At 47.1% G+C, this 18,271-nt stretch overlaps 1 protein-coding gene across 4 annotated transcripts in view; it reads left to right on the top strand.

The window, feature by feature from the left end:
• RAI2 (retinoic acid induced 2) overlaps positions 1–14,005 on the top strand; it is a 49,013-nt gene extending 35,008 nt beyond the window's left edge. For all 4 annotated transcript variants that reach the window (XM_032680474.1, XM_032680476.1, XM_032680475.1 and 1 more), the window contains exon 2: positions 10,986–14,005. In XM_032680474.1, coding sequence (XP_032536365.1) covers positions 11,091–12,764 — 1,674 coding nt within the window. In that variant the 5' untranslated portion in view covers positions 10,986–11,090 and the 3' untranslated portion in view covers positions 12,765–14,005. The remainder of the gene's footprint in view (positions 1–10,985) is intronic.
• Positions 14,006–18,271: the final 4,266 nt, after the last annotated feature.

The following is an 18,271-nucleotide window of genomic DNA, read 5'->3' as shown; positions in this document are numbered from 1 at the left end:
CCAGAAAGCAAGACAAGCTTAAGGGGAGTCCCCTTAGCATTGCTGAGTTTAGCCCTATTCTGGCCCTGTCTGCACCAACAAAAAGTGTTTTTTAACTGGAGCTTGGGGTGCTGTAAGGAGCATGTGGGAAGGGGTTTGCAGTGAGTCTGAAGGCCTGGGTCACTGAGGACATATGTGATACTGGTGGCACCTTGCTTCTTTAACAGGGTTTGAGCTGGTGAGGCTGGTTTACTCCTCAAGTCTGGTGTGCTACACTATTGCAGCTAGTTGGGAGACAGACAAAGTAGTCAAAACCATGTTGGTATAATGGGGAAAAGTCAGATGTTTTGCCTGCAAAAGTGCCACAGCAGCTTAAGAACTGATTTTTAATTTTACCTCACTAATCTATCAGCTGAGACTTGGTAACTAGTCCAAGGCAGGGTCCCTGTCTTTTGTACCAGGAGCAAGACAGATTCACATAAGCAAGAAGAGATGGGCAATGGATGGCAGCCTTTGCCACACTGATACCAATTCTTATCTGCATGTTGGAAAAGATCAAGTGAGTGTAGTAAAAATATCTGTGCCTGGGATCAGTGGCGAGAGTCGAGACAAAATAGTGAGCCTAGTGTCTCAGATCAGTGAACAAACCTCCACTGGGAAACTAATGATGCTTTGAAGTCGTTTCACTGATATCAAACTTGGAAATCCTTTGTAAGAACTGAGATGCTTTAAGGGCTGTTTAATAAGGCACTTGACTGGGAAAGGAACAAATATTTTATTAGGCTGACACTGAGTGCTTTTTGGTTTGGGTTTTGGGGGAAGCAAGGCTGGCAATTATGTTTAATTGGTACCCTTTTCCTCTTGTTATCATTGGTGTATTGATTGCTGGGAAAACAAAATGCATGGGTTTTAAAATTTACTGTAAAGCAAGGGCTCTCTTGTTTGTTTTGTTTAGCTCTGTGTACTCAAACCAGCTCATTTTTCTTTGCTTTGCTGGCGAATATAATGTTTTGATTGAAAGCGATACTAAATAATCAGTTAAATGGGATATTTAATAACAAGAAAAATTCTTTAAAATATTTTTTCCCATAGGAAAATCATGCACTTTGAGCCCAAGAATGCTAGCATGAGTCTGCATTCTTCCTATGATCTTACTACAAAAGTAAATACATCGGTGCACAATGTGTGTGATAGCTGTGGAGGTTAAGGTATAGTAAATCTCAGGAGCTCTGAGGCAAGACAGATCCCTAGAGTAAGTTCCATTTTTCCCTCATATAATTTTAATTTAGACTTTCTGAGACTCTCAATCCATTGTCAGTTTGCCTTCCCTGTGGGAAGCTGACCTCCTGTATACGAGGAGAACCTGGTAAATAAGAGTGGATATTGTCTATGTGGACTTGAGGAAGGCCTTTGTCACTGTCTCCTGTAAGATCTTCAAGGACACAGTGCTTGATGCGGGGGTTGGATGACCAGACAGTGGATTGGAAACTGGCTGAATGGCAAGGCCTAGATAGTGGACATCAGTAGCACAAAGTCCTGCTGGAGGCCAGTGAATAGTGGTGTGTTCCAGAGGTCAGTACTGGGTCCAGTCCTGCTCAACCTCTTCATTAATGGTCTGGATGATGGGCAGAGCATACCTGCAGAAGTTTGCAGATTGCACAAAACCAGCAGGAGTGGCTGTTACATCAGAGGACTGTGCTGCCATCCACATGTGGGAGGAATGGACTGACAGGAGCCTCATGAAGTTCATCAAGGGGAAGTGCAAAGCCCTGCACCTGGGGACAACTCCAGGCACCAGTAATGCTGAAGGCTGCCCATCTGGGAAGCAACTTGGCAGAAAAGGACCTGGGGTGTCCTGGTGGACACCAAGTTGACCACAAACCACAAAGATGATGGGCTAGAGTATCTCTCCTGTGAGGAAAGGCTGAAACAGTTCAGCTGGGAGAAGGAAAGGCTCAGGGGGAATCTCATCAGAAATTCCTGAAGAGAGAGTGCAGAGGATGGAGCCAGAATCTTTGAAGTGGTGCCCGGTGACAGGACCAGAGGCAACGGGCACAAACTGAAACACAGGAGGTTCCCTTTGAACATCAGGAAGCACTTTTTCAGTGTGAGGGTGACCAAGCCCTGGCACAGGCTGTCCAGGGAGGTCATGAAATCTCCGTCCTTGGAAATACTCAAAAGCCATCTGGCCACAGTCTGGGGCAGCTAGCTCTAGGTGGCCCTGCTTGACCAGGGGGGTTGGACCAGGTAACCTCCAGAAGTTCCTTTCAGCCTCAGTCCATCTGTGATTCAGTGATTCTGAGTGGTGCTCAGTGGGGCTGAGAGATGGAGAGGAGAGTGCAGCAGGACTTTCCCAGGAACAAGCAGCTTTCCAGTTTGGCTTTTGGGAAAGTGCTGCAGAAAATATGCTCCCCTAGGGCTATGCAGGGAGCACCTTCCCATGGCAGGTTCTCAGGGCAGGAGTGTGATTGCTGGGCACTGACATGTCTGTCCCAACACAATGCTGGAGCCACTGACATTCCCATCCCAAGAGACTACATCATGCTTTGCAAGGAGACACCTGCACACTGCCAGCTGCATAGAGGGAAAGCTGATTTAAACAGGTACTTCTGCAGTCACAAAAACACTAACTTGTCTTCCCTGTTGGAACAGAAATTTGGACCATGAAAGCTGCACTGAATCAGAAGCACCTGCTGGGTCAAAGGGACGTCACTGAACCAGGTGGCACGTGACTCAGCAGTAATTATGGCTGGCAAATTTATATTTGTCCTTCATGTATCAGGCTTAATACATCAGATTTCTGTGCACTGTCTCCACCTTGAAGCATGTGTTCAGCTTTCTGGAGGCTAAGTGAGCTGATGCTGTTCAGGCATTTCTGTACTATACCAAGGACAAAAAATAAACCGCCATTGGAAAGGTTTTATTTTCATAAACTTGCTGCAAGGTTCCTCCAAGCATGACAGTTTAGAGACCCCAGGAACTGGGATATGCTGCAGATACAAGAAACTGGAAGATTTGGCAATAGCAAGATCAATCTCAAATACTTCTGAGGGAAGGGAAGGTTTGGGAGGGGATGGGAAGGTGGGAAGGGGAGGGGAGGGGAGGGGAGGGGAGGGGAGGGGAGGGGAGGGGAGGGAAGGGAAGGGAAGGGAAGGGAAGGGAAGGGAAGGGAAGGGAAGGGAAGGGAAGGGAAGGGAAGGGAAGGGAAGGGAAGGGAAGGGAAGGGAAGGGAAGGGAAGGGAAGGGAAGGGAAGGGAAGGGAAGGGAAGGGAAGGGAAGGGAAGGGAAGGGAAGGGAAGGGAAGGGAAGGGAAGGGAAGGGAAGGGAAGGGAAGGGCCTCTGACAGTACAGTGGCAACTGCAGTCTCCCTTATACTTGGCGTATGTCACAGTTTCCACTGCCAATATAAGGGGTTTTGTGAGGCTTTCAAATTGGATATAAAAATTCACTACAGGTTGAAATTTGTCAGGCAAATGTTCTGTTCCTTCCACAGCATTTATTGTCTGTCTTGTATATATTGCCCTTGGGAGTAAAGACACTGGTTTCAGGCCCATGACAGGATTGTTTTTTTCAATTGTTCTGATTTGTTTTTAAATGAGAAAAAAGTGAGTTCTCTCCTCCCTGGAATGGATTGCTAACTACAGGCTGTTGACAACAGCAATATAGTTAGCAAATATATGACTCTAACATGCTCTTTGCAGGTGATTAGCCTGTGCAATAGGCAGACTGCCGTGGTATTTATTCAACTGAACTATTTAAAAGACCGGAGTACGATCAGTTAGTCAAGTCCCTGCATTTGAGAACGATCATGCTGTGTGCCGAAGCAGTGTATACATATTGTCAGTGTCCCATCTATAATGTGCTATTTTGCACTGCTGTAATGATTTCCTTTCCCTCTTATTCCCCTAGGGCTTAACAGCCTGGATAGAAGCCTTGACACAAATAGCTTTCCCTCCTGGAAGGATCCATAATGCAGTGGTGGAAAATAAGAGTACCTGTTGCATGAGCTGCATTGGAGTCTTGTTATTTCTCTGGTGTCTCTTGAAGTTGTCTGATGAGATGCTTATTTTAACCGTTCCTTGGCAGTGTCCAGCTCATCCTCCATGGTGTAGCTTCCATAGAGTGAGAAGTAACATTGGGCAGTGTGTAGGTGCATGGTGAGCGGAAGAGGTTGTGCAGAGTGGTGGGCAGAAATGGCTGTGGGTGTAGCTTTCATACTGGCAGGGAAACCCCAGTGTAGCCTTCCCTTCTCTCTCTTCTCAGTACCAGAATGAATCCTGCCCATCTTTCTTTCTAGTGCCTTTCTCTGCTTGTCCTCAGTTGATCTTGAATGGTGCCTCCTAAATCTTAACAGGGCATTGCTGGGTGTTTGTGTCAAGGGAATGAGGCAGAAGAGGGTAGGGCTAAACCAGGATGCTTCCCTGGTGCCCCTTGGAGCAGACAGAGAAGTGCATCCCCTGTGATTCCCCTTTTGTGATGACCAAGAGGAGTCATTGAGTCCCTTTTCTAGAGGCAGTGGGTGAAAGGCTGCTTGCCTTAGGAAATGTCCTGTAGGTCTCCTTTGCTCTGCCTGGCCCTACCTTGGAGAGCCCTTCTGCAAGCAGAAGGGGAACAGGGCCCACTGTCCCTCCTGGTGCCTCTGCACTCAGCTGATGTGTGAGAGAGGTATCAAATGCAGCACCACAAATGGTGCAACACAAAAGGAGGCAAGTTCACCATTATTTCTGAGTTGGTCACTCCTTTGCCCTTTGGTGCTTGAGGTTTACACTACTAAAAGGGTATATGGGGTAGCCAGCATTGGCAGTCCCAGGTACCTGGATGAATAGATGAATCAATGGGAAATATGGGAGGCAAACGCTGCTGAACTCATCTGTGGTTTGCATGTATGGGAGAGCCCACCCATGTGTTATTTGCATAGTAACAGTTCCATGTATTTAGTATATGAAAGCTCAGTTCATTTAAATACATTTTTTCTATTCTAGCAACAAAACACCAGTAATAATATGGTGAAGCCTTTGTGTATGGCTGAAACTGTAGAGACCAAAATTTGTAGGATGGAAGACGATTTGTTGCTGGTTGGTCTGTGTCAATATGTGTCCTCATGGCCCACTTGCGTATTTACAGCAAAAGAATGCAGAAACATGGGTCGAGCTTCGGCTGCTGAGACAGCTGAGGGTGAGCAGACCCAACCCCGAGCTCCTTCAGAAACCCGTGTGCCAGTAGGGCACAGGTTGGGCGTGTGGTTTCATGGTGCATCAAGGGTGATGGGATGTGCTGCCATGCGGTGGCAGGAGCAGCCTGATGAGGACTGGGCCATGCAGGACCCAGTATGATGTTCTGGTCAGGTGCAGGCCATGGAGGTGCTCGGCAGCTCTGCTGGCCTCCTGAAGGTGAGACGTCCCTGTCAGGGCTGCTCTCACCACAGCCCTTGTTAATGGCCTTCTGCAGAGCAAAAATAAAACATGTTGCTTCTGGCAGGAGGATCAGTGACATTAAGCAGTGAGTTTTGGGAAAACATTGAAGTCCAAATCCAACCATAATTTTGTCCCCAAGCTGCCCAATTAAGTCAAATTTCTAATTTTCTGTTTGTTACTGTGTTTATACTGAAGGAAAACCCTATTTTTCCAGGAGATACTGCGCCAGGCATCCCACAAAGGGAGCATCGTAGTGTGCACAGTATAATTTGAGTTCTGTGTAGATAGTGAGGTACAAGCCATGGTATGGATGAGCAAGCAGAGCACAGGGGTATCTGTGTATGGTGCTGTGCTGTGGCCCCACAGGAAGGCACCCAGCAGCCCTGAGAAAAGTCTGTTGCACAGCCATCAGCAGCAGATAAAAAAATAAGCTAGAGTGATCACTAGCCTTTCATGGCATTTTTGTATAGCTAAGATACCATTTCCTGTACAGTTAGTTACACACATCATTGCATAGTGCCATGAACTTAACTCTTATCAGCACTCGATAGGAAAGCTTGGCTTATTTACAATAGGGCTCATTTCAGTGTTGCAAGCTTCTTTTCAATTAAAACAACCATCAAATTAAATATAAAATAGATAAGTTGGGAAAGTGAAATTAATTGATTTTCCAGCATTGAGGTATAGTAGACAAAGGAAACTTAAGGCACTTTCACTGGATTATATTACCTTCTTTCATGTATATTAGGGATGTGAAACTTATTTTAAAAACTGGATAACTGAGTCATTTATGTGTAGTAAAGCAGCAATTTTAAAAGACTCCCAAAAAACCCTGAAACCTAGCACATATTTCAAGTTAATATTTATTAAAGGAGAAATATAGTGTAGCTATCATTATTAATACCAGTACTAAAAATTGACTTTAGTTTCAGTCACTTCCATGTTGATTTAAGGTTTTGTACTGTGTACCTGATATAAGGAGTATATAAGAGAGGAGTCCAGGAACTAGGAAACACCTCTTTGGACAACTTCAGCCTGTCTCATCTCTCAGATCTTCAAAGGTTTCCTCACTTGAGGGTTGGGGACTTGGATCCTTTTCACTCTGTCTGGTTACTGACCTTGATAATAGGTGTTTAGTCAAACACGTGTTTAGGAACCCTGAGATTCCCTCCCAAATGAAACTGAAAATTGCTTTACAGGGAGCCAGAGGCAAGTTGTGCTGGGACTCCACTGTATCTGGCAGCCAGCTACTGCCAAGCTGCAGGCTGAGGGCAGGATTGGGAAATATTTTTAAGTGTGTTTTTGTGTATATATATATATATATATATATATATATATATATATATATATATGTTAATTTTTTTTCTGTAATGATGACATGCTCAAGAAGTAGGTGTACTAGAAGATACAATTCCACATAAGAAAGGGGAGGGGAGGAAAACCCCCACCCCAAACCCATAAACCTGGATCAAGGGCTGTGCCTCACCTTTCTTGTCTCCTTTCCCTTGCACCATGGGGCCCTCCCAGAGGTAGTGTAGGACCAGGAGCTCAACAATGTATATTTATAGTTCCCAGGAACATATAGGATTCAGTGTGGAAAACAATATTTGACTATGCTTTAAAAAAAACAGCCAAGCCCACAGGCATTTCTTCAAGGTGTCTGATGGTGATAGATGAGCTCTTCTTCTCCTCATCTCGATATTTCCTCTGCCTTCAGCCTTGTTGCCTTTTAAAGCAGCAATGGGGAGATTTTATTATGTTTTATACTTTCATCTTAAGCAGTGATCTGTCTCTCTCTCTCCATGGGTCCATACAGAAGGCTAATCCCTCAAGTCTCTTACACAGCATAATTTTCATCTTAATTTTTCTGTTTCTCAACGTGAAATGGGTTTGCCAGGGGAATTTCCTGTCTCTGCCAGATCATTAATTCTCTGTGAAAACACCGTGATCTCATGCTTCCCAAGCAAACAGAAACATTGGGAAGAGACACTGTCGTGTGAAATACTCGGCTGTGCTGCAGCAGCTGGAGGAGCAAAGATGCTGGTGTGTGCTGCAGAGACCCAGGGGTTTAAAACGGTCATTTGAAAAACAGGGAGGTAGAGATTATATAAGAGCAGTAGAAAATGGCTTTTTAATTCCTTAATAGAAATGATGATGTCTATTTTTTTTCAGCTTGACTCTGCTGAACTGTCTCCTCATTGTCTTTATTTTTAGAAACAATTGCTCTTCTTTTTTTTCAAAACAACACTGGCACCATGCTTTTTATACTGATTCTTGTCACTTTCTGGAAAAGGATTTTATTTTTGCTCCTGTTTTCCCATGCTTGGCCATCTCTGCCTCCCTGTAATCTGTGTCAGCCAAGGCTTGAAAAAAGGAAACAAACAAAAAAACCCTTCAACCCTATATTTGTGAATGTTTTCTGCAGAACATTTCGGGAGATGAGAAAAATCCAGAATTAGTCTCCTTAAGCCAGCAGCAGGAGAGGAAAAGAAATGGCTTATCTGTTTACTTTTAAAAATCCTTTTTTAAGAACTCAAATGTGCCTGATAAATTATTAGCATTTTACGCAGCCAGCCTCTACTATCAACTCCTGACATTTCTGCTGTAGGTAGTCTTGTGCTTACCATAGGATCTTACTGCCAAATCCAAGGATTTACAAGTCTCAGGAGAGACTTAGATTTCCTGCTTCCCTGCCTTGGACATTTTTTAGCCTCTGTTTGTGGGGTTTGTTTTTTTTTTTACTTTTTCCCTGTCCCCTTTGCAGGTTTGTTGGTCTTACAAGCATCTGCACAAGCAAATAATTTCTGTAAGCACCAGGGCCGTGGAGCTATTTGCATGCTCTTACAGGCACATCCCCGAGCTGGGACTCTCTACCCATCAGTTTTGGAGTGGTGCTGCCCTCCCTATCATCTCCTGTCATCCCAAAGCCAGGGTGTCTGCAGGGGGAGGTGCCTCACTCCCACGGGCCTGAGTAGCCAAGTGATGGCACATGATTTGCCATCACGGAGCAGAATTCAACGGTGTGCAAGTGAAAAATGTAGATTTGGGGTGCGCCAGTGCTTTCCCATGGTAACGGAGTTGAAACTGGACAAGTTTCCATGGTGATTATTACTTCAGCAGGATTCACTGCACACTTCGGAGGAGGCATGGGCAGCGCCAGGTGAAGCGGCCAGGCATCAGCCAAAATCTGCTGGCACTGGCTCACAGGGCAGAAATTATTTAGCCTTCTAAATAAATGGATGTAGTGGGTTGACCCTGGACATTCCACCCCTCGCCTCTGTGAATCACATATTTAAGAATTTTAAATTCCACATTCATTACACAACCTTCCCTTACATAAACAAAAATAACAACCTACCAAAACAAGAATATAATGAAAATTCTCCCCACCAAAAATCAAAATAACATCGTCATAACACCAAACTTAAGTGGACAATTTACACAAAATCCACTCCTTGTACCTTTACCACAATTACAGCAAAAATTCCCCACAATCATTTTATTCTCTGACATTGTTCAGTACTTGTTTTGCCCGTTACCTCTCCCAATTACTATCCTTATCTCAAAATCTTCATGACTTCCCCGTACAGGCCACCAAAAAGACTGTAGTGGGTTGACCCTGGCCAGATACCAGGTACCCACTAAAGCCGCTCTCTCACTCTCCCCTCTGCAACTGGACAGAGGAGAGAGAGAAAAAAACAGCTAAGAATTCATGAGTAGAGATAAGAGCTGGGAGAGGTCAGTGAGTCTTGTTTTGCCCGTGAAGGTAATCAGTCAAAGTGGGGATAATAATTATAATTATTACTAACAGGATAAGAGCCAAAGAAAATACAACAGTCTTAAAAACACCTTCCCCCACCCCTCCTTCCTTCCGTGTTCTCCCTCCTTCCCCCCAGCAGTGCAGGGGGACGGGGAATGGGGGTTATGGTCAGTTGTTGTTTCTGCCGCTGCTGAGGGAGAGGAGTCCTTCCCCTGCTCCCATGGGGTCCCTCCCACAGGAGACAGCCTTTGATGGACCTCTCCAGCGTGAGTCCATCCTTCAGGCAGCAGCTCTTCCCAAACTGCTGTCCTGTGGGTCACTCCTCCATGGGGTGCAGTGCTTCATGAATGAGCTGTACCAACATGGGTCACCCACAGGGGCCACAAGTCCTACCTGGGAAAAACCTGCTCCGGCGTGGGCTTCCCTCTCCATGGGGCTGCAGGTCTCGGCAGGACCCCGCTCCGTCTTGGGCCTCCCACAGGGTCACAGCCTCCTTCATGCATCCACCTGCTCCAGCATGGGTTCCTCCATGGGCTGCAGGTGGGTCTCTGCACCTCGATGGTCCTCCATGGGCTGCAGGGGCACAGCTGCCCCACCATGGTCTGCACCACGGGCTGCAGGGCCTCAGCTCCTGTGGCTGGAGCACCTCCTGCCCCTCCTTCTGCACTGACCTTGGTGTCTACATTGTTATTCCCATGTTCTCACTCTGCTCTTCCCTGGCTGGAATTTCTTCTGCGGAACAATCTTCTTTTCTTAAATATGTTATCACAGAGGCGTTACTATTACTCCTGATTGGCTCAGCCTTGGCCAGCAGCAGAAAGTCCATCCTGGAGCTGGCTGGCATTGGCTCCACGGGATAGGGGAAGCTTCTAGCATCTTCTAGCAGAAGCCACCCCTGTAGCCCCCGCTACCAAAACCCAGCCACAGAAACCCACTACAACGGATGTGCAACACCATTAATTTGCTGGTTTGTTTTGGTTTTTTTTTCCCAAGGGGAGGGAGGTGATAATCTTTAGGGGAAACAGGCTGCAAACTTCACCATAATCATGAACAGAACCATCTCTGCCCTTTTTTAATTGCCATTTGGTTGGTTGATACAAAGACTTGGGCTGTCAAAATAAATTTGAAGTTGCCTTTTTTTTTTTTTGGTGTTATTCTTCAGGTCTTTAATGAATCAGGTGCCTGGTTCATGTTACTGTATCTAGCTCTGTGGCAAGGTGAACACTGGGGTTTGGATTGGTTTTGCTTTGCTGTTGCCTGGTCATGCTCCTTTCAGGTCCTGTACACAGCAGTTTCGGAGGTGCTGTATGCACTGTGCAGCGCTCACCTGCTTGCTTTCAGTAAATCCCAGCAGAATGAAAAAGGGACAAGTACTGAAGGGGAATCAAGTAGCCTTTGCCAGTGGTGGAATATTCTTAGAAATACTTGTTTGGGGGGCTTCTGTTGAGTTAAAACAACATGCTGTCACTGAGCTCTGCCGTGCACTGTCATTCCGTGAAGCTTTGTTTAAAAACGTGGAATGGGCATCCCGAGTCCTTGTTTCAGGCTGCATACTGGGAAGGTTTTTTTGGCTGCAGGCATTCCTCGAGGCCTTTTAAATTATCTGTGTTTATGGCTAAATATAAGTTCCTCAAAACTCTTTGCACAACACTCACGGATGTATGTATATCCAGCATCTCTGTATATATAGTGCAGTCTTATACATATGTTAGCCTGAAGCATGGAAACACTTAACGGCTTTTCTTGGGTGACGGGGTCTTTAAAGGCAATTGCAAATATTATTTTAGGGAGGAGATTTATGTGGTGCCTAAAATATGTTTTTTGGCTTGCAGGCCAAATTATGTCAGTGCTGATGCTCCTGGCAGCGTGGAGCTGCCACAGGTCCCACTGACAGCGATGTAGAGGTGGTGCCAGCAGAGCCCGAGAAGCCCTGCAACATGGAGGAGCTGTACAAGGATGCCCCAAACCTGCCCATGGATGTCACCAACTCGCCCTCGGCAATGGCCAACAACAAGCTGGAGAATGGGGTGGCCCAGCTGATCACAGCAGAGGCCTGGAACATCAACTCGGCCGACCTGATGAAGAAAGCCCTTTCCCCGCTGGTGACAGTTCCTGCACCCTCCATCCTGACGCCTCCAGCCGAGTCGCAGAGTGGGGTGGCTCTGAAGGTGGCGGCCACTGTGCTGCAGCCCATCTGCCTGGGGGACAGCCCTGTTGTCCTACCCATCCACCTGCAGGTTGCCGGCAGCGCCGCCCCGCAGATGCCAGCCACCAATGCTGCCACCCCCTACGTCATGACCACCCAGGGCCCCATCCCGCTGCCCGTCCTCCTGGAGCAGCATGTCTTCCAGCACCTGAACTCACCCCTGGTGCTGCCCCCGGGGGCTGCCTGCCCTGCCAGCCCCTTGCACACTGGCCTTTTCCCCGGCAACGCCACCCCTGTCGGGCAGCCCCAGCTCCTGGATCCCAAGCCCTCTGGCCAAACTCAAGAGTCCGTCCTGCCCCCTGTCTTTCAGACACCGGGGTTTGCTGCCGTCCTTCAGGACCTGTTTCCATCACAGGGTGCCCTGGGCTCTGCCCCCTGTCAGCCACCCCCTGACTACGCCACTCTCCCACCCCAGGCCTTCAGCTCACCCCTCTCCCCACTGGTGCCCCCTGCCACGCTGCTGGTGCCCTACCCCGTTATTGTGCCCCTGCCTGTCCCTGTCCCCATCCCCATCCCTGTCCCCATCCCTGTGCCCCACGGCACCGAGGCCAAGGCAGCCCCTGACCCACCCAAGCCACCACTCTTCACCCCTCACTCCTGCAAGGGCACCCAGACCCCCTTGGAGAAGGAGGAGACAAAGCCCTTTGAACTCCTCCACCCGCGAGAGTTTCCCCAGCTGAGCCGTCACACTGTCATCAAGATGGGTGGTGAGAATGAGGCCTTGGACCTCTCCATGAAAGGGCCGCCTGCGCTTCGGGCCAGCGAGGCCACGCTGCCGCCACCACCACCACCGCCAGAGGACGGGGCCCTGGACCTGTCCCTCGCCTCATGTCGCAAGCCAGGGGGGCCCCATGGGGAGCCGGCTGGCCCTGGCCCCACCACCACCACTGAGGGCAGTGCCCACCCCATGCCGGACAAGCTTCCCGGCCCCGCTGCCCCCTTCGCCCCCTGCAAGCCCCCAGAGGCGGCAGGCAAGGCGGAGGGCAGGGCGCCGGGCGGCAGCACGGCCGAGCTGCTGCGGCAGCCACAGAAGTGGCTGGTGGAACAGGCGGGCAGGGCGGGCTGCGAGCCCAAGGCCGGCAACAACATCGAAATCGTCAGCACCTCGCAGACAGCCAAAGTCATCGTCTCCGTCAAGGACGCCGTGCCCACCATCTTCTGCGGCAAGATCAAAGGCCTGTCGGGGGTCTCCACCAAAAACTTTTCCTTCAAAAGGGACCTGCCCCAGGACTCGGTGCTGCAGTGCTATGATGTGAAGAGCCCACCCGAGCCCAGGGACAGCGCCGAGGCCCTCAGGAAACCCATCAAAAACAGGAGCGTAAAGCTAAAGAAAATGAACTCACCGGAGATACATATTCTTCCAATCAAGAAGCAACGGCTCGCTGCCTTTTTTCCAAGAAAGTAAATTATGGGTTTTTAGAATTTTAAGATTATTATGAGAAGAAGAAAAAAAATAATAAAAAAGATGCACTTGGTTTTAAACTCATTTAAAACTTTAAACTATCTTTGTAAGTTATTTTTGGGGGAAGGGGGAGAGGATCAGATGTAGAGTCCCTATAAGCTGGGCTGGTTTGTTTTTTTCCTTTTTTTTGTTACAAATTTTGACTTTTCATGGGAAACTGAATAAAAAGCAACCTATTTTTCAAGCAGATTGCACATTTTGCAGCTTTAATGGAGTAATGGATGAGTCAGAGGGGTAAGAGCTATTTTCACTGCCATGAAGTGCTTTGATGATGTAATTCTTCATAACAGTCAGAATGGAAATTTCAAAATAAATGTTTGTACGTGCTAATTGGTTGCGGCATTTTTTTGTCATTTTGGAATGGCTTTCAGTCTACAGAGAAGGTTGTGCAAAAAAAGTCTGTAAACTGTAAAGCACCGCAACTGACTTGTGATGAACCTAAAATGTTAGGAAAAAATAGCAGGCTAAGAAAAATTATATTGTCCCGCAGCACTGTCGAAGAGCACGTCACAACAACTGCTAACGATGCACCCAAACGAGCTACCAGAAGAGTGAGAGCAGCACAGCCTAGTGTGCACCTAAGCCAGGTTCATTGCAAGAGACCCATCAGAAACCATCTTAAATATTAAGTAATGTTATCAGTCATTTAAAACAGAAAAGCCTAAAAGTCAGGGGAATTTGGTTGCCAGGGGGCAGGAAGGGAAGGAAAAAGAAAATCCCATAATTTTTCCCAGCCTGACTACAGATATATGGAAAAGTTGTTTATTGTTAGTTTTCTAAGTTTCTTTGATGGCTGAAATCAATGCACGAAAAGAGCAGAGCTGTGTAACTTTATCACTCGGCAGTGTACAAGCCACCCACATCAATGGAGAAATGTGAATGTACAATTAAAATAAAAGTTCTGCTAGGTTACGGTTTTGCACTTGTGTATGGAAATGAGCTGGAAATGCATTACTGTCTATTGGCTTTGAAGTTCACATGGCTCACTTGTAAAAACCCATCCTGACAAATGTGAGAACAGGAGAACCCTGAAAGACAAATGTGAGAGCAGGAGAACGATCTTTGGTGGGCACTGCCTTTTTTGTGGCTATACCTGTAGAAAAGATTTTTTTAAAATAATTTCAAATTGCAGTTCCCAGCACTGCACCAGGACTGTCTAAATAAAAAAAGCCATTGTAAACCCATCAGCTGGATGCTGTCACACGCTGTGCCTTCCTTTGCCTATCTGCATCCAATCTACTTCCAAGACTCCTCTTCCCAAAGGTTTCTGCAGTTGTTCATACAATGAAAAGTTGCCCAAAGAACTGGCATCAGGGTCTGAAGTCTAATCACCTCCTTAGGCACCAGTGTCATGCCAAAATCTGTTTCAAGTTTTGATGCCAGCAGACATTAATTCAGTATTTGGAAAATGCATCTGCACTAGGAGGTTAGGATAGGCATGCTGTTTCTCTTTTCCTGGGCTGAAGGATCACTGCCCTCTTGCTTAATACAGAAGTGAAGGACTTTCACATAACCATAGCATAAATGCTGTCAAACTCTTGTTTTTTAAGTATTTTTAAAGCCTTTTATTTTCCCAGAGGAGGCAGAACTGACACTGTTCAGAAAAGCGTAAAGTGTTGATGGATTCATTAATGTTTAGTCATCTGACTGTATTTTTTTAAAAATATCTTTTTTCTTAATTGAAAATACTCTACTACTTTATTTTGCTTCTTCCAAGAAACTGTGCTGATGAAATGTGTCATCTGGTTATTGCAGTGCAAAGGCTGAGGATTTCAACATCCCTTGAGATGGCCATCCCAGTTGTCACTGTCCCTGTCTGTTTCAGCTGGGCCCCTTCTAGAGTGTCAAAAACCTTCTGAAAATATGATTTTCCCTCAAGGCTACACCAGATTATTTAAAAATAAGGCAGTCACAGCATTAGCTGCTGTCATTTCTGTTTTGCAGTTGACAGATGCAAGCTCAAAAGAAGTTTCTGGGATACTTTTCTAATTTTTTTTTTAAACAAGTATGTGCTTCTCACTCTGATGGTTGCCTCTGCTGCACCAACTGCCCCAAATCCTTGCCATCCTTGTGTGAGTGTCATTCCCTGCAGCATCCTCAGCAGGCAGAGGGAGGGTGTCCACCACTGCCCCTCCTGCCGGTCACAGGGCACCTGGGACAGGCAGAGCAGTGCCCATCGGTGACATTGGCCGCAGGTGCTCGTGTGTCCCCTCCTCTCCCTCACAGGCCTTTAATGGGAACATCAATGCTGAAGGTGCCTCCCAGGCCTTTAATGGGAACATCAATGCTGAAGGTGCCTCCCAGCCCACTCTGCACACAGTGGTCTGGTTTAACTGAATTTAGACCACAAGCTCCAGAAACGCTGACAACAAATTAGGCTAAATCACATTTTATGACATTATAAGCCCATACAAGCACTGTCAAAACACCCAATGCCTGGGGGCAACTAATTGAGTTTAAAGCCAACTGGTACTGGTAACAGCAGACTAGACCAGCAGCCACGTGGCTGTATCTTGCCCCAGACCCTTGAAAGAGTGACTACAACCTCCTCCCTCTGAAACAGGGCTGAGGAAAACTAGATCAGGCTCCAATTATCCTAGCACCCCGCTCTGCCACCCCAGGACCAGCCTCCCTGACTTTACAGGGCCACCTCCAGAATGGGGCAAGCTCCCTCGCACTGCTGGTTGCCACCAATGTCCCCAATACCACACAGCAACACAGGCTGGAGCCACACCACTAGAAATGGATGAGCAGAGCAGACTGGGCTCGCACACCCCACTACCTGGCTTTTCCATTGCTTAAACTGCAATGGCACAGGGGATAGTCTGAGCAGCATCTTCCTGGGAAGGCTTCAGGCAGCTCCCACTCCCTACCCTGCTACCCTTTCATGTAACCACAGCCCAACCACAGCTGGGCCATGGGAAGAGGAGCCACACACCAGCACCTCTCCTGCTGCTTAACTCTGTCGGGCAAACGATGCTAAGTAGGGACCATTTGCCTCCCACCATCCCTCGTGTGTGAAGCACAAGTCCTATATCCCGTCAGCATAGGGGAGAAGCAGCCACAGAACAAGATACTTAATTACACCAAGATTGAAGACTTCCACCACCACCTCCTCCTCCTCGCCTCTAGCAGCAATTACAGATTTTGTATATTGGGCCATTAATTTTCTACAGGGCTACATTTTAACTGCTTATGAAACTTCTGTATGAGGAGAAGGACACTGAGCTGCACTTGTGATATATGGAGCTTCCATTTCTGGTGGCTGTTAATGGAGACATTAATACCTCTAGTGAAGTTGAAGGGAAAGTCATTAAGCTGTAATGGTAAGAGGACGATGTTTTACAATGATGGGTGTATGTAAGGGGGAGAGAGAAAGGGAGAGAGGAACTGTGCCCTCAAGGGCAGCCCGTTGTTGGCTCCAAGCTTCCTGTGACTTGGCCTTTGGGTGTGGGCTTTTATTAGGGGGTGAGAGGGGAGAGGGTTGCAGGGGTGTGTTACCTTCCCCTCTGCTCTCTTACCCCTGTCAGGCAGGGGTTTTGCAGGTATCCAGAAACTGAATCCAAGGAAGGGAGCAGGGCTGTGTATCTCACATGAAGGTCATAGTGCGTGGCAGCCTCACGGGCAGGAGAGCTCCAATGTACCAGCTTTCCTACCAAGAGCTTTCCTCCACAGGACAGCTGGTCCCCTTCCCCTGTGCTGCCCAAGGCATAGCTCCAGGACCAGGGGTGCACAGCTAAGGTTTCAGCACATGGAGTTAGCTGTTAACAAAATAAATTAATCCTAAAGAAGAATGAGCAGCTTCTCAGTCATGGAACTTACCTGGACTAAACAGTTTCTAGGTTGGGAGAACACCAAGCACTCGGGTAAGACACAGACAGTTATGAGAGCAAGGAAAGGGTGGAGAATAGGGAGAGGAAAGGCAATGGAAGCTGAGACAAGATCCAACCCCAAGCCTGTTAGCATCCCACCTTTACTGAAGTCAGCAAGCAGCCAGCGAGAGAAGAAAAGGGAGAACCAAAATGCTGGCCCTTGGCCATGATCCGATGGCAGAGAGAGAAAAGGAAGGTGTCAGCTTCAGACAAGGCTCCTGGGCCACTCAGCGAGAGTGGGAAGAAAGGTGAGCACTGAGCATGGGGAGAGTCTCCTGCTCTCTTGGGCTGAAGACAGCCAAGAAGTGAGGGCTGGGGGAGACCATACATCAAACCACACACAGGTGGAGCACACAAGGCAGCACAGCCTTCCCGCTCCTGCTCCTGCCCTGACAGCACGGGACAGGGAAGGGCGGCAGCAAAAGGAAGGAGAACAAGCAAAGGCAGCCATTTCTGCCTCTCACAGGCCCAAAGTAATGTGTGTGACCTATGCTCTTCTACCACTCATGCTCCTATCTGCTGTCAAATTGATATGCCAGTATGTCTCCTGATCACTGCCAACTTTTTTAACCACTTTTACCCATTTTCTGCTCAGTCCTTCCAGAGCAGCAGCATGATTACACCACCTTGCACATCCCTGCAGAGGTTTGACCCATTGGGGCTCAAGGATCAGCTTCACACACTTGCACCTGAAAGGTCTCAGGGGAAACTGGCTGGCACAGAAGTGTCCACTGAGCACCTCAGGGTGCGATTCAGGGAAGTCTGTGCCACTTCACTTTCACAGAGGCACCTCGGGACAGCGATCTGACAACAATAAGCAACTCGTTAACAGTTCTCATGAAGAATATTAGACAATGAAAACAGCATAAAACAACATTGCATAATATCCTGGTGCCAGATGTTTTGGTTTCTTTTTGTGCTCAAGTTTATAAAAACATGCTGAAGGGCTCAGTCAAAGACCTTACTTTCCTCTGCCTGGGATCTGTTCCTGCCTTCCCAAATGCAGCCAGCCTGACATTGTGACATGAATGGTGTTAATTAGTGCAATTTGCTCTTTTCACTCACCTTTCACTTTTGTCCCAATGCGTCCCCCTCCTCTTATTTAAGGTTGCATTTCTCTTAGATTATACCACATACTCTTAATGTTGAAGTTTGCAATTCAGAGTGCTCTGAGGCAGTCTTACACACACAAGCAAATCCTCTAATTTTAGTGGAGAAAACACATTTTTCACAGTTGTTCAAATCAGGGTATTGAAACCATGTTAGGAAAATCCATTCTGTTGTTGAACCATCTGAAACATTTCTTCATGTTTGAGGAGAAATATTACTAAGCACTAAAATATTTAGCACTGGTTTGTGCCCATATAACTCAAGCTCTCCTAGAATAATAGGATAATATCCTAGTACTGAAATTATTAGGATTCTTTCAAACTAAGATAGGAAAATTAAAAGTGCAAACAGCAGGGTACAATCTCATCAAATATCTGGAAGGGAGGACTATTTTCCAAGTGGAACATCAGTTTTCACTGTTTAGAAGTATGTTCCCAGTGAAATGCTGTCTCAAAACGGTCACATTTT

The sequence above is a fragment of the Chiroxiphia lanceolata genome, chromosome 2 (assembly GCF_009829145.1).
Source record: "Chiroxiphia lanceolata isolate bChiLan1 chromosome 2, bChiLan1.pri, whole genome shotgun sequence".
NCBI classification, from domain to species: Eukaryota; Metazoa; Chordata; class Aves; order Passeriformes; family Pipridae; genus Chiroxiphia; species Chiroxiphia lanceolata.
Note: the sequence above shows the minus strand (reverse complement) of the source record. Positions and strands in the feature narration are given on the sequence as shown.